The sequence below is a fragment of the Myxine glutinosa genome, chromosome 12, assembly GCF_964187855.1.
Source record: "Myxine glutinosa chromosome 12, kmMyxGlut1.1, whole genome shotgun sequence".
Classification (NCBI taxonomy): domain Eukaryota; kingdom Metazoa; phylum Chordata; class Myxini; order Myxiniformes; family Myxinidae; genus Myxine; species Myxine glutinosa.
In genome coordinates this window covers 81,555,041-81,571,782 of record NC_136272.1, presented here as the reverse complement: position 1 = coordinate 81,571,782, position 16,742 = coordinate 81,555,041, and the positions used below count along the sequence as shown (strand labels likewise).

General features: G+C 43.6%; 1 protein-coding gene across 1 annotated transcript in view; it reads right to left on the bottom strand.

Moving 5' to 3' along the window:
* LOC137415953 (contactin-4-like) overlaps positions 1 to 16,742 on the bottom strand; it is a 766,344-nt gene that overhangs the window by 578,107 nt on the left and 171,495 nt on the right. The window contains exon 5 of the mRNA XM_078766054.1: positions 3,323 to 3,418. Within this exon, the coding sequence (XP_078622180.1) occupies positions 3,323 to 3,418 (96 nt within the window). The remainder of the gene's footprint in view (positions 1 to 3,322; positions 3,419 to 16,742) is intronic.

The following is a 16,742-nucleotide window of genomic DNA, read 5'->3' as shown; positions in this document are numbered from 1 at the left end:
CGGACACCACTGCGGCCCCCTTACGACGGGCCTTTCCGCGTGCTGGAGACCGGGGCAAAGCACTTCACCCTGGACATCGGCGGTACTCCTGACCGCGTTTCGGTAGACCGCCTCAAGCCGGCCCACCTCGACGTGGACCATCCACCGCCAGTGGCCCGACCCCCACGTCGGGGCCGCCCCCCTGCGGGCGGACCCCCGGCACCGCCCAGCCCCGCCGCCACGCCGCCCCCCGGTCCTGCACCCATCCCAGGGGCAGCCAGGGGCATCCCACCTGGCATCCCTGCACCCCGGACGCCGCCGATCGCCAGGGGGCGCTTCGGCCGGGTCATTCGTCTGCCCCGCAAACTGGCCCTCCAGGTGCGCGGGAATTCTGGGGGGGCGCGTGTGGCGGACACAAAAGCCCACTGGCGTGGTGACATCATTCCGCGCACCAAGTGGGCGGTGGCCACGCCCGAGGGGTAGGCGTGGCCTCATGATATACACCGGGCGCGCAGCCCGGAGCGCGCCAGTGTTACAGTGAGCTCCTGAAATAAAGACGCTTATAAGTTACCGCTTGTCCGCTTCCTCCTTGCTCGCAAGCAGCGCGCGTAACGCCGCGCTTTAACATCAAGACTAACTCTGCCAAGAAGTAGAGTACAGTAGGAGTGATTGCGGTTTTATTTGTACTCGCGTCTGTTTCTAAAGGAATAGGTTATTTTGCATGAAGCAATAGGTGTTTTGAAATGTATGTTGTTTCTCACTGTGAGTTTGAAAGCAAAATACTTTTGATAACACCCGATTTCCAAGCCGTTCGCCATACAAACATATTTTACAAATCACCGAGCCAAATCTCTCTCCACATCACACGACGATTGCGAGGTGTTTATAAAGAATAACATGAATGCACATCTCCTTGAATCGTCTGTAATGCAACGTTCTTTATCTAATCTGTTCATTGAAATTTGTCCTAAACAAGGGTGAAAGCTTCTCAGGATTTGTGGGTTCTATAGATTACAGTACAACTGCAATCAGTCATCGGTACTCCACACTGACTCCAATCTGCCAGTGCAGATGACCAAAAATAAGCAAATATCACATTGTTCTGAATGCCGATTCCGATATCGGCCCAGCACTAATATATATATATACATACATATAAACAGTGCATTCAGAAAGCATTCAGACCCCTTCACTTTTTTCACATTTTGTTATGTTGCAGCCTTATGCTGAAATCGTTTAAATTCATTTTTTCCCTCATCAATCTACACTCAATACCCCATAATGACAAAGAGAAAACAGGATTTTAGAAAGTTTTGCAAATATATTAAAAAGAAAAAACTTAAATATCACATTTACATAAGTATTCAGACCCTAAACTCAGTACTTAGTTGAAGCACCTTCCGCAGCGATTACAGCCTCAAGTCTTCTTGGGTATGACGCGACAAACTTTGCACACCTGGATTTGCGGATTTTCTGCCATTCTTCCCTGCAGATCGTTTCAAGCTCTGTCAGGTTGGATGGGGACCGTCGGTGGACAGCCATTTTCAGGTCTCTCCAGAGATGTTCGATTGGGTTCAAGTCAGGGCTCTGTCTGGGCCACTCAAGGACCTTCACAGAGTTGTCCCTAAGCCACTCCTGCATTGTCTTGGCTGTGTGCTTCGGGTCATTGTCCTGTTGGAAGGAGAACCTTCGGCCCAGTCTGAGGTCCTGAGCGCTCTGTTTCAGGTTTTCATTAAGGATATCTCTGTACTTTACTCCATTCATTGTTCCCTCAACCCTGACCAGTCGCCCAGTCCCTGCTGCTGAAAAACACCCCCACAGCATGATGCTGCCACCACCATGCTTCACCGTTGGGATGATATTGGGCAGGTGATGAGCGGTGCCTGGCTTCCTCCAGAGATGACCTTTAGAATTGAGGCCAAACAGTTCAATCTTGGTTTCATCAGACCACAGAATATCTTGTTTCTCACAGTCTGAGAGTCCTTTAGGTGCTTTTTTGCAAACTCCAAGCGGGCTTTCATGTGCCTTTCACTGAGGAGAGGCTTCCGTCTGGCCACTCTGCCATAAAGCCCAGATTGGTGGAGTGTTGCAGTGATGGTTGTCCTTCTGGAAGTTTCTCCCATCTCCACACAGGATCTCTGGAGCTCAGCCAGAGTGACCATCGGGTTCTTGGTCACCTCTCTTACCAAGGCCCTTCTCCCCCGATTGCTCAGTTTGGCCGGGCGGCCAGCTCTAGGAAGAGTCCTGGTTGTTCCAAACTTCTTCCATTTAAGAATTATGGAGGCCACTGTGCTCTTGGGAACCTTCAATGCAGCAGATATTTTTTTGTAGGCTTCCCCAGATCTGTGCCTCATCACAATCCTGTCTCTGAGCTCTGCAGGCAGATCCTTTGACCTCATGGCTTGGTTTTTGCTCTGATATGCATTGTCAGCTGTGAGACCTTATATAGACAGGTGTGTGCCTTTCCAAATCATATCCAATCAATTGAATTTACCACAGGTACACTCCAATCAAGGTGTAGAAACATCTGAAGAGAAATCAAGAGAAATGGGAGGCACCTGAGCTAAATTTCAAGTGTCATAGCAAAGGGTATGAATACTTACATAAATGTGATATTTCAGTTTTTTCTTTTTAATAAACTTGCAAGACTTTCTAAAATCCTGTTTTCTCTTTGTCATTATGGGGTATTGAGTGTAGATTGATGAGGGGAAAAATGAATTTAAACGATTTCAGCATCAGGCTGCAACATAACAAAATGTGAAAAAAGTGAAGGGGTCTGAATACTTTCTGAATGCACTGTATATATATGTGTGTACGTATGTATGTATACACCCACCTGTAGCCCTCTCCTCACCCTCTCGTCCCTCTGCTTTCTCTGCAGATCGATCCATCAATGTGTGTCATCCATCAGAGGAAAGTTAAGCCAGACGACCTGTTTGCCAGCACTGTGGGTGCTGTTGAGCGTCTTTCATGAAGTGTAGGCGAGATCACCGGATCCCTTTTCAAATTATATATTTCTGCCAAAATCTCCTTTCCTCAAACAACATGAGGCCTGAACAGCTAGTTCTTTAAAGACATGAACTTACAATGTTCCCCAGCTGACCTCACAAGGACGTGGGAATAATTTAGGCTGTTGAAGATGTAGTCGTACTTGCACACATAAATATAAATGGTTTGTCTCAAAATAAATATGAGGCAGGTTACCTGCTGGAGAAGTCGATACATTTTCAAAATTAGAGCAGCAAGTGATGATCAAAAAAGTTGCATTCAAGAGACTATGTCATGCAGTGCAAATCTTAAAACAAGCCTCATCTTCCATTCCAATCCACCAATGGTCTACTACCTCCAGCATGCGGGGGCGGGGCACACATCAGCATCACTCCTTGGCCCAAACGTATAGCCACAGTTCCACGGTGTTCATTCTGGAATTCCTGCAAATCTGCAGAAATACAAGAAGGAAAAAAAATGAAAAGTGGGGAAATTAACAATGTGACTGCATAGCAACAATGCACAAGGAAATAGCTGGTGGTAGCGTAACATCGCAAGGTTTGGGAGTCATCCATCATTTTAATATAGCATATGACAATTTCATTGCTTAGTGCTCGAAGAAATAGCCCTTAGTTTATTAGGAGCCGATTTAAAATTCCTCATGTTATGGTTTACCTCAGCGGTAAAGTCCTCCTTCTCTCACGAGAGCAATTATGGTGGAGCTCGGAAGAAAATGAGGCAATCGCAGACGTTTTGCCAAACACGGTTTGCGATTAACAGAAGCGACTATTTACAAGAAACAGCAGCTTTGGAGGTTCTAAATGTTGTTCCAAAACACTTCATTTGCAACATGTGGATGAGGAATTTATTGTGGTAGCTCACTCTCCTGTCGTTTGCTCAATGCCTAGTTATTTATGTGGGACCGAGGTACTTGCGGAGTCAGAAACAACTGAGGGAGGCAAACGACACGTGAGGACTTCCCGTTGACAATTAAACGGAAAATGGCAGTGATTTGCTGAGGCAATTTTGAACACCATTCACATGCCATAAACAAGAAATAGCAAACTCTTCTCCTCCCTCTTCCTCCATCCCCTTTTTCTTTCTTTGCTTCCGTCCCCCCTTTTCTCACTTGGCCCTCACCTTTTCTCCTCTCCTCACCTTTTCTCTCTCTCCCCCAACCTTTTATCCCAATTTCTCTTTTCCACCCCATTTAATGACTAATGCTCCCCCAACCCTTTTATGCCCATATCCCACCCCTCCCTCTCTCTCACACCCTCCTGCTTCCCCCTCTCACCCACCTGCCCCGCTCTCTCACCCACCTGCCTCCTACTCTCACCCACCTGCCTCCCTCCCTCCCTTATCCTACTGCCTCCCTCTCTCTTCATACTGCCTCCCTCTCTCATCCACCTGCCTCCCCCTCTCACCCACCTGCCTCCCCCTCTCACCCACCTGCCTCCCCCTCTCACCCACCTGCCTCCCCATCTCACCCACCTGCCTCCCCCTCTCACCCTACTGCCTCCCTCTCTCATCCTACTGCCTCCCTCGCTCATCCTACTGCCTCCCTCTCTCATCCTACTGCCTCCCTCTCTCATCCTACTGCCTCCCTCTCTCATCCTACTGCCTCCCTCTCTCATCCTACTGCCTCCCCCTCATACCCACCTGGTAGAATAAAGCAGGGTACACTGACTTTAGTCTACACTGACTGAAGGTATTTTAAACCAATCTCAATGGTTGCTCGTATACAGGGCAGCATGTACAATCTTACTAACGTAATCATAAGACTTTAAACAAACAAACAAAAAAATACCTATTTTGGGGTGCAATCCACCCCGCCCCGTATACATACCTCCTCAGACCCTGCTTTTTCTAATGACTTGACCAAACATTGGTACATCACGGGTGATGAAAATTGTGATCAAGTTTCATCAAAATTGTGTGTAGTTTCGGAGAAGATAGCAAATACCTATATTAGGGGGTCAAACCCCCCAGACATCCCCTTAGACTCTGATTTTTTTTTTCCTGCCGTGAACAAACGTTGATGTTTGCTTGGTGATGCTTGGTGTTTGCTTGGTGTTTGGTGACGATGCCACCAGCCTTCATTATAGGTGATGAAGGGAACATTGTGGTCAGGTTTCATTGGAATTGTATGCGTAGTTTTTGAGAAGAAAGCAAATACCTATTTTGGGGGAGCAACCCTCCAGGGCCCGATTTTTAAAAATACCGTCAACAGACTTTGGTACAACACGGGTGATGAAGGTGGTGGTCAAGTTTTATCGAAATAGTGTGTGTAGTTTCAGAGAAGAAAGCAAATACTTATTTTGATGGGGTCAAACCTGGATCCATTTGACCCCCGGCAGACCTCCTTAAACCCAGATTTATTTTCATGCCGTGAACAAACTTTAGTCACAACATACCAAATATCATTTGTGCTAAGTTTAGTCACAATCTCATCAGCGGTTTCGGAGAAGAAGTTGCAAGTGTTTACGGAGTGACGGACGGACGGACGGACGACGCGCCATTGCATAAGCTCCCGGGAACTATGTTCCAGCTGCGCTTAAAATTATCTGATCCGGATCTCTTCCACAAAACCCAATCTTTTCTTCATCTTCTTTCTCTTTCATGTATCGTCAGATGGCCAGCTCAGTGTCGTGCAGCCATGCCCTCGTCTCTGGTCCTACGTTGAAGAGGCCGGCTTCTGAAGGTGGTCTGTATAGGAGGCAGGTGGTAATTATGTGTTCGGCAGTCTGCTCAGGCTCGCCGCACTCGCACACGGCGCTGTCTGCCAGGCCCCACATCTTCAGCGATGATTTGAAGCGGCCGACCCCCGTACGTAGACGGTTCAGCAAGGTCCATTGCAGGCGTGGTAGATCTTCTCCTACGACGCCACCTCCTGGGTCCCAGATGTAGCGGTGGATGCGGGTGGGCCCGGCCGTTTCCCACACCTGCTTCCAAGATGCCACCAGCCATGCGCTTCTAGACAGGTCCTCAGGGATAGAACTGAGCATCTCTTGTGCCGCCTTGTTGTAGGGATGGCGGGACTTGAGTCTGCTTGGGGCGCCACTATCGTTGTGGTGTTGTGCAGGATGTGCCAGTCGTGTTTCTGGGCATTCCTTGCCAGGGCGAGGGTAGCAGCCTCCCGTCGGAGGCCGGCCGGGGCGATTCCCGCTAGGACTGGCAGGTGGAATGCCGGGGTGGGCTTCAAGCAACCAGCTACAATGCGGAGGGCGTTGTTAATGGCAACATCAACCTTTCTCACGTGTGGGCTTCTGCTCCAGGCTGGGGCGCAGTATTCGGCTGCAGAGAAGACCAGGGCTTGCGTGGATATTCGTAGGGTCTTGGCGGCGGCTCCCCAGGTCATACCAGCGAGACGTCGGATAAGCAAGACCCTTGATGTCACCTTTTCCTCATCGTCACATACCCAAACCTTTCCACCAAATATCATCCCAATCTGTCAACAACTTTTTGAGATATCCTGTTCACAAACAGAAAGACAAACAGACAGGGATGAAAACATCACCTTCATCCACCTTCTGTGGCGGAGGTAATAAACCTTGGCTACTACACATAAGCTAATTGGGAAAAGTACCTCAGTCCAAACTGCCCTATCCTGCATTCTGCAGAGTACCTTTCTAGTTTACTATCTTGCAGTCCAAGAAAAGTCCAAACAAAGCAAGGTGTTGTCACAAAAATTGCATTTGTAAAGAGCCTTTAGGTAAGTCAAAGGCATCAGATTTTTGCTGTACATTGAACTCCATTTGCTTTGGTTTGCAGTCCATGCTCTGTCAAGTCTAAGTATTGCCACAGAAAACAGAAAGTCATTCATTTTGGTGGCTGGCCTGGATCTTGATGCCAGCTCAGAAATAACAACATCTATGCATATTTTGTAGAAGACATTTCACCTCAACTCTTTCTCCTCTACAGTTTCCCAGCAGGCAAAGGATCAATCCTCATTTCATGTTCAAAACATTGGAAGTGTTTTTCTGGCAATAAATGGCAAAATAGACACAACAAATTTAGTTTCAGAGAAGATCGAGCTTCAACATCCACATAATGCTGGCAAAACAACAAGCAGATTGTCGATTTTGGAAACGCACTTCAACATCTGCACGAGGTTTGCAATATTGTAACAAGCGTTACGCCTAGGTCCCCCGTCGGGGAAGTGATTTGAGTTGACAAAGTGGAACACGCAGAAAACATGCTATGATATGATATTTCGCTCACAAGGGTCAGACATACATGGAGGCGGCCATCTTGGATTTTGACGTGGCGACCCAATTTTCAATAGCGTTCTTCCTTATGTCCCACCGACATATGTCCCACCCACAGACCAAATTAGAAGTTGGTACTTCACTTACTTTTCAAGATATTTCGCTCACAAGGTTCAGACATATATATGGTGGCGGCCATCTTGGATATTGACGTGGTGACCCAATTTTCAATAACGTTCTTCCTTATGCCTAGATACACCCACACACCAGATTAGACGTTGGTACTTCGCTTATTGTTCGAGATATTTCGCTCACAAGTTTCAGACATATATATGGTGGCGGCCATCTTGGATTTTGACGTGGCGACCCAATTTTCAATAGCGTTCGTCCTTATGCCGAGATACACCTACACACCAAATTAGAAGTTGGTACTTCACTTATTTTTCAAGATATTCATCTCACAAGGTTCAGACATACATGGCGGCGGCCATCTTGGATTTTGACGTGGCGACCTAATTTTCAATAGCGTTCTTCCGTATGCCTAGATACACCGACACACCAGATTAGAAGTTGGTACTTCACTTATTTTTCAGGATATGCAGGTTACAAGGTTCAGACATACATGGCATCAGACATACATGGCGGCGGCCATCTTGGATTTTGACGTGGCGACCCAATTTTAAACAGCGTTCTTGCTTGTGCCTAGATACACCCACACACCAGATTAGAAGTTGGTCCTTCGCTTATTTTTCAAGATATTTCGCTCACAAGGTTCAGACATATATATGGTGGCGGCCATCTTGGATTTTGACGTGGCGACCCAATTTTCAAAAGCGTTCTTCCTTATGCCGAGATACACCCACACACCAAATTAGAAGTTGGTACTTTGCTTATTTTTCAAGATATTCATCTCACAAGTTTCAGACATACATGGCGGTGGCCATCTTGGCTTTTGACGTGGCGACCCAATTTTAAACAGCATTCTTCCTTGTGCCGAGATACACCTACACACCAGATTAGACGTTGGTACTTTGCTTATTTTTCAAGATATTCATCTCACAAGGTTCAGACATACATGGCGGTGGCCATCTTGGCTTTTGACGTGGCGACCCGATTTTAAACAGCGTCCTTCCTTGTGCCGAGATACACCCACACACCAAATTAGAAGTTTGTACTTCGCTTATTTTTCAAGATATTCATCTCACAAGGTTCAGACATACATGGCGGCAGCCATCTTGGATTTTGACGTGGCGACCCGATTTTAAACAGCGTTCTTCCGTATGCCGAGATACACCCACACGCCAAATTAGAAGTTTGTACTTCGCTTATTTTTCAAGATATTCATCTCACAAGGTTCAGACATACATGGCGGCGGCCATCTTGGATTTTGACGTGGCGCCCCAATTTTCAATAGCGTTCTTCCTTATGCCTAGATACACCCACATACCAGATTAGAAGTTGGTACTTCGCTTATTTTTCATGATATGCAGGTTACAAGGTTCAGACATATATGGCATCAGACATACATGGCGGCGGCCATCTTGGATTTTGATGTGGGTTGCACCCACACACCAAATTCGAATGCGGTCCTTCGCTTACGCATGCACACACGCATGCCCGCACGCACGCCGCACGCACGCACGGACGGACGGACGGACGGACACGGACGGAGGGGAAAGCCATAGTCCCCCTTTCGCTCCGCTGAGCGAGGGGGGACAATAATTGGTTACGCTAGTTAATTATCACAATGACTCACAAAAATTTCAGCCAGCAAGTTTATAACTGCATCGTGAACTATAACGGCACTCTGCAGAACGCATACCTCTGTCAGGCTGAGCAGTTTACGTTTTGTAGCCCACTGATAGGCCGAATCTGCACCTGAACCTTAAAAAATATCTAATCGGCTTGTTCTTGTCACCTAAACACCTCATCCACCTAGTTTCATTCGAATCCATCCATAACTGTTTGAGATATCATAACATATGTAATGTTGGCCCGAGCTCTCAATGGTGAAGAATCACTCGGAAAATTAGAGTTAGACGTTGGTACTTTGTAATTACCAACGTCTACGTCTACGTCTACATTACATATTACAACATATGTAATGTTGGCCCTATCTCTCAATGGTGAAGAATCACTCGGAAAATTTAAAAAAATTCACGTATCCAGATCCGGATCCAGATTTTAACTAAACTTGAGCCAGTTATTCCTTGTCACACACTAAACCTGTCCACCAACGTTTATGGGAATCCATCCATAACTTTTGAGATATTGTGGTTACTGTAGATTATCGTGTTTGGCCCTATCTCTCAATGGTGAAGAATCGCTTAAATAATTACGGTATCCAGAACCGGATCTTCATCAAAATCGAAACACTTCATCCTTGTCACACACACAACATGTCCACCAAGATTTGTCCAAATGCATCCATCACTTTTTGAGATATCCTGCTCAAAGACAAACAGACAAACAGTGGTGAAACCATAACCTGCATCCACCTTCGGTGGCCGAGGTAGTAATGCATTGCACTTCAGTTCTTGTTTGGAGTGGGAGATTAAGTTGAAGTTTTTTAAATATACAGACTCAAGGCTCATGGATGAGCTAGAATAATTCTTCATGGTGAATCCAGACTACCACAATGGTGAGTAGCACCAAGTGCAACGCTATCTACTTTATCAATGTCCTTGCAGAATGGTGCAGTGGTAGCACACACACCTTTGAGCTGTCTCATCGGGGTCCGATCATTCCTTGGATGCTAGGATGCAATGGAAGAGATCCCACAGTAAAAGCTGGATCCTTGGATGCTTCGTAAAAGGTAAGCGAGGTATAGTGGGCACCCTAACAAATTATGAATTCCTGCTCTTACATAAAACGACCAATGCCATTCACGGTATATTTGTATCCCCCAGAAATGATGCTACCTGTGCATGGAACTCATAATCAACTCCTGGCCCAATATGCATATAATAGGATACCACATGGATCAGTCCAGTGGTTACCAGGCACACCATGAAAAGACCCGCTCAAGTATAATACTCCGTTGTTGTGGCCTGGAACTACACATATTGCATAGCTTTTGAACAATCCCAAAACAAGTCCGAACCAAAGGACACCATTCGGTTGCTTGTGCTCCATAATGGGTAAGATAACGTCAAGCATATGGTGAGAACTCAGCCATGGGATTAACTTCTAATAAAAGATCTTTACCACCGTAATATTCACCAGCCATGATAGATCCATTGCCATGTCCTCAGGCTGTGCGATCCATCATCAGTACGTTATCATCAGCTAAGCAATCAAAGTCTTGCAGGATGGGGCAGGAGTAGCACACTTTCCTTGGAGCTGTCTTATCTGGTTTTGATCCCCAACCAGAGTATAAAATGTCAGATTAGTCGTGCTTGACAAGCAGGGTGTTGCACCACATAGTGTGCTGTCCCTTTGATAGATTTAAGCTGGGGACCAATCTGCCAGCATTACTTTTGTGAACATTATAGATCCCATGGTGTATTTTGATTCAGAGTAGGTGAGATATCACTGGCACCCTGGCCAAGTTACAAACTAATGCCATTAAGTAAAGGGTCACCACATCAGCAGCACGTCATCTTCACACAACCAGAGGACCGAATTCACAATATAATCCTGGTCCAATATGTATTCGCCAACAATAATTATGAATGTCTGATCGAGATAGCATGATTTCCTGCTTAGCAAGTTTCATTTGGAGGCCTCTTTCACTGTCACAAGGTGCTTTCACATTTGCAAAACAACGTCTCAGGGAAGCATCTTTCTGTGATCTCCCATATCTCCGTTGCCCCCCAACCACTCCTCTGTGTTGTTGAGAGTGCATTAATCATTTTATCTCTTCCTAAAAGTATGAAATTATCCTCAATCCTCTTCCCTGAATTCTCTATTCCTTCTCTCATTTAGTATTATAATAATATGTAGACTTGTAATGCACACATATCCACCCATATGGCATTTGCGACACATACAGCCGTGGCCAAAAATATTGGCACCCTTGCACCTTTTTCAAAGAACTCACAATTTTCTCGAAAAATAAGTTGAAATTGACAAAGGTATTTCGTCTCCACAATTCTTTATTTCACTGTTAATATTACAGAACCTTTGTTTTTGATTCAGAACTTAATATATTCTTTTAAATCAGAAAATAAAAATAAATGGCATTGACAAAATTATTGACACCCAAGACTTAATATTTGGTAGTACAGTCTTTGGACAAAATAACTGCAGTCAAGTGCTTCCGATAGCCATGAAGGAGCTTCCCACATTTCTCTACTGACAGTTTGTCCCACTCTTCTTGTACAAACTGCTCCAGTTCTCCCAGATTTGAAGAGTCCCTTCTCCCAACTGCTGTTTTCATATCTCACCACAGGTGTTCAATGAGATTTAGATCTGGACTCATTGCTGGCCACTTCAGAACAGTCCAGCATTTTGTCTTGAACCATTCCTGGGTGCTTTTTGAAGGGTGTTTGGGGTCATTGTCCTACTGCAAGACCCATGCCCTTCAACAGAGACCCAGCTTTCTGACACTGGGTTGAACATTCTGCTCCAAAATGCCTTGGTAATCTCGTGATTTCATGATGCCATGCACATATTCAAGTTACCCAGTGCCAGAGGCAGCACAGCAACCCCACAACATCACTGAACCTCCTCCATGTTTGACTGTAGGGAAGGTGTACTTTTCTTTGAAGGCTTCATTTTGTTTTCTACAAACATAGAGATGATGTGCTTTATCAAAAAGCTCTAATTGGGTCTCATCTGTCCACAGGACATTCTCCCAGAATGATTTTGGCTTGTTCAGGTGTTTTGGGTCTCTATCTCAGCAGTGGGGTCCTCCTGGGTCTCCTACCATAGAACCCCCTTTCATTGAGTTAGCGGCGGATGGTGTGAGTTGAAACTGTCGTACCTTGTGTCTGAAGTTTAGCTTGAATCTGTTTGGCAGTTGATCGAGATGCTTTCTCCACCATTCAAACAATCCTTCGCTGCAATCTTTGATGAAGTTTTCTCTTGCAGCCACATCCAGGGAGGTTGGCTAGTGCCATGGGCCTTAAACTTCCTGATAACATTGCGTACGGTGGATACAGGAACATCAAGGTCTCTGGAGATGGACTTTTAGCCTTGAGATTGTCCATGCTTGGCTGCAATCTTGTGTCTGACCTCCTCAGACAATGCTCTGGTTTTCTTTATTTTCTCCATGCTTATTGCGGTACACACAGTGACACAAAACAACAGAATGACTCCTTTTCTCTATTCAAACTGTTTGCATGAGTGATTTTTATATTCCAGGCACCTGCAACTCACCACAGGTGAGTTCAATTCTCAAGTAAAGGAGAATCACCTGCTTGAAATCTAATTATTTCTGACAACTTCTAAAAGGTACCAATAATATTGTCCAGGCCATTTTAGGATTTCTGTGTGGAACTAGAATCCGGGCACTCGGTAGAGCGCATACCTTCGCCGCAGCTACTGTTCTCTACTTGGCATGGGAGTGTATGCGATGTGAAACTTTATGTGAAATGCGATCGATTTTTAAAAATCAGAATTTGAGCAAATCTGTTTCATTCGTCTGTTAATATGCCTCCCCGATTGACAAATCTGCAATTTGAATTTCATTTGAGGTTGAAATGATTGCGGGAGATCGCGTTATAGTGATGACGTCTTGGATGGACATCCTCTTCTTCAGTCGCTCATAACTTTGAGTGAAATACGATCGAGTTAAAAATAGTCAGAATTTGAGCAAATCTGTTTCATTCGTTTGTTAATATGCCTCATCTCTTGACAAATCTGCAATTATAATTTTTTTTGAGGTTGAAATGATCGCGGGAGATTGCGTTATAGTGATGACGTCCTGGATGGACATCTTCTTCTTCAGTCGCGCATAACTTTGAGTGAAATACGATCGAGTTAAAAATAGTCAGAATTTGAGCAAATCTGTTTCATTCGTTTGTTAATATGCCTCATCTATTGTCAAATCTGCAATTATAATTTTTTTTGAGGTTGAAATGATCGCGGGAGATCGCGTTATAGTGATGACGTCCTGGATGGACATCTTCTTCTTCAGTCGCTCATAACTTTGAGTGAAATACGATCGAGTTAAAAATAGTCAGAATTTGAGCAAATCTGTTTCCCAAAATCTAATCAAATGTGTCCCGTATAATAACCAATCATCCCACCAAATTTCATGCAATTCGGTTGAATACTTTTTGAGTTATGCGATTAACATACACACACACAGACATACAAATAAATACACAGCGATCAAAACATAACCTTCCGCTTTTGCGAAGGTAATAAGCTAAGATTTAATAATTTTTTCCGCTTTTTTGTTTTGTTCCACTGCAAACCAAAGAAATACAAATGTGGATACCAAAATATGTTTTAATTTCAACAATTTTCTGGAAGAAATGGTGCATTATTTGAAAGAAATGCAAGGGTGCCATTATTTTTGGCCACGACTGCATGTAATCCTTATAGTGGATATAGTCAGGTTCACTATGTTAACAAATATAATTTCGTTCAAAATGTTGGGATTAGCAAACCTGTACATTTTTGGAATCTTCAGAGCATGGAGAATCTGAAAATCAATGTTGGCATTTGCACAGATACCTGCATGGCCGCCATTTTGGATTTTGAAAATGGCCGCCATAAAATAAATATTTTGCGCGATCTCGGCTTCTAGTCAACCTAGGAACTTAATTAAATATGCTAATCCTATGTTTTCTGGGTCAAGGAATCCAATAAAGGCCTCAAAATAGTGCTCAGGATGATAGAAAAGCAACAAACAAAGGTAATTGAAAACCATTGTCTTTATATTTGTGATATAACTATTACATAATACATGATATTGCAAGTCCTTTGAAGTTATAGGTTGTTATAGGAAGTTATAGGTAGTATCAGATTGAACTATAAGTCCTATACACAGGATCTACGAGGTCTATACCGTTCAGGAATATGCTTTTACAGATCTTCATCACTGTCCTGAGTGTCATTTTCGCAAAGGTGTCTACGCAAATGTAAACATTAATTTTTGGATTCCTCATGCTCTGAATATTCCAAAAATGTATAGTTTTGCTAATCTACCAAAATTTTGAACGAAAAAACATAGTGAACCTGACTAATAGAGAGACTGAATGTAAAGTAGGCTTGAGAGAACAATGGTATTGAGATTGGGAGGGAATTAAAGTGACTGAATGAGAGGGAATGGGATTTACATTTGCTTCCACCGTGTGAATGAGAGTGAGGAGGTTGTAGTCCAGATACATAACCGTCACGGATAGGTGGAATGTCTCGGATAAGTCGTCAAGTTCAATATCCAGTTGTACGGAATTGTGCAACATTCTCATAAAGGATGAAAAAAATGGAAAAACAAAAGCTAAGAGCTCACCCCTGCATACATCACTTTACACTTTATCTAAATATCTCTTATTTAAATCATTGATAATAATTATCTGTTGCATGATTATTGGCTATGTTGGTGGTGCTATTCACAAAGCAGCTACCTTAAAATGATGAAAAATTACAGCATTTGGGTTGATGCTAACACTAGTAGTTGGGTTAAGGTTATGGGTATTGTTCACAATAGTAGCAGGGTAAGTTTAGGGATAGGTTATCATTTGTGTTAAGGTGAGGGTTAGGGGTCGTGTTAGCACTAATTGTAAGGTTAGGGTGAGCATTGGCATGGGGTTAGGAGTCATGCTAGACTTGATGCTTGCTTTAGAACTCATCGTGAAGTGAAGAAAGAGATTATAGAAGGAATGTGAAAGATAAGGAAATGTTTGCATTCAGAGTTCAAGGAAAAGTTCGCTAACTGGATGCAGACATAACCACGCAGACGAAAATAATTAAATGCATATTCTAGTTGAATCCCAAATTGTGCACTTTACTTATTTTATTGACGAGTTACTTCTTAAGAAGTGATTTTAAACAATTTGGTACTCAAAAATTATTTCAATTATGGGATTGGTTATTAAAAAGAAATATCCCGAATGTTAACTTTTGGTTATGTGTGTCTTCTGCACCTGTGAAGGTGGAGAGGTTTCTATGAACCCTCATCTCTGATTCTGCAGCTGAACCGGATGGCATTAGCTCACCTGTCCTAAAAGAACCTGCTCTGCTGATCTTCCACTTCCTCTCTCTGCCTTTTTCAGCCTATCATTTGACCTATGTCATATTCAATGTGCTTGGAAGTCAGCCAACATCAATGCCTTACAAACCTAGAGAGTTCAGAGAACATGTTACACCACATACTGAAATAATGATTTTAACATATGAGTAAAAAAGGTTTAGTGCTATATGCAGTCTTGCACATCACACATATACACCACCTTATTTAACACGTCCAAGTACTGATAAAGAGAATTGTTTCAAAAGTGCAAAGAAGGCAATTTGTGTTCCACATGATTCAAGTTTATAATTCAATTGAAATAATATAAAGATTGCAAAAGTCGTATAAATAAATTATTCCGGAATTTACCACCGTTTTGCCACCATTGATTCGGTGTCTTTGACACCACCTTATGTAACATGACATTAGTTACTTGTACCTGTTGTATGTGTCCTTTGTGATATCCTTATTGTCCTTACAAACAGCAAGTTTCATGTTTGGAATGTCTGTCTGACTGCCGGGCAGGCAGACACCCAAAAAATTAAAAACAGAACAAAAAAAACCCACACCTGTCGGTTCAGTCGCACCAATCGCACCAATCGGAGGAAGCGGTTCAGTTGGCCATTTTTAACATGAAATCGGAAAAGCCTAGAAACGAACGAAACCCTTTACAATTACCCTTTACAAAACCCTTTAGAGGTCTTTAGAATTACCCTTTAGAACCCTTTCAAATTACCCTTTAGAACCCTTTCAAATTACCCTTTAGAACCCTTTCAAATTACCCTTTAGAACCCTTTAGAACCCATGATTACCCTTTAGAACCATTTAGATCTAAACGCGGTGTTATATAGAGTCTTCTTCTTCTTCATTTTGATACATGGAAGGACATAGCCAAATATTGAAGCAGCTTCACCACTTAAAAATTCATTTCAATCTTCTCTGCGCATGTCCAATCGGGACAAATTACTGTTAAACGGCAGGTTGTTTTACGATTCATGGTCCGATTCGTGTTCAAAATATAGCATTCAATTTAAATTGTTCGTCGATCATAAACTGACATTTCTAGACACTGACAGACGGACAGAAATTAAACCGTATCTATTTTTACGAAACCAGACGCCTTTATGTCCTCTATTTTCCTCTTGAGCCACCCAACCTTATGACCCACAATTTAACTTTTGATTGTTGATCTTCTTTGGTTATATACTTTACATTTAATTCATATCTCCTTTGTATTGGCTCTGTGAATGCCAACAAAGATCCTATTTGTCCTGTTTCCTAATGACATCTTTACGCGATGCTGTTGCTTGACCCTGTTAAACGTTCGTCTGTACGAATAATTTGGCATTGAAGAAGCTGGAATGAGCTCTCCTGAAATGAAAGACTGCCATACGAGTGAGAGAGGTATCTGAAACTTTTCATCAAAGCCCAGATACACTTCA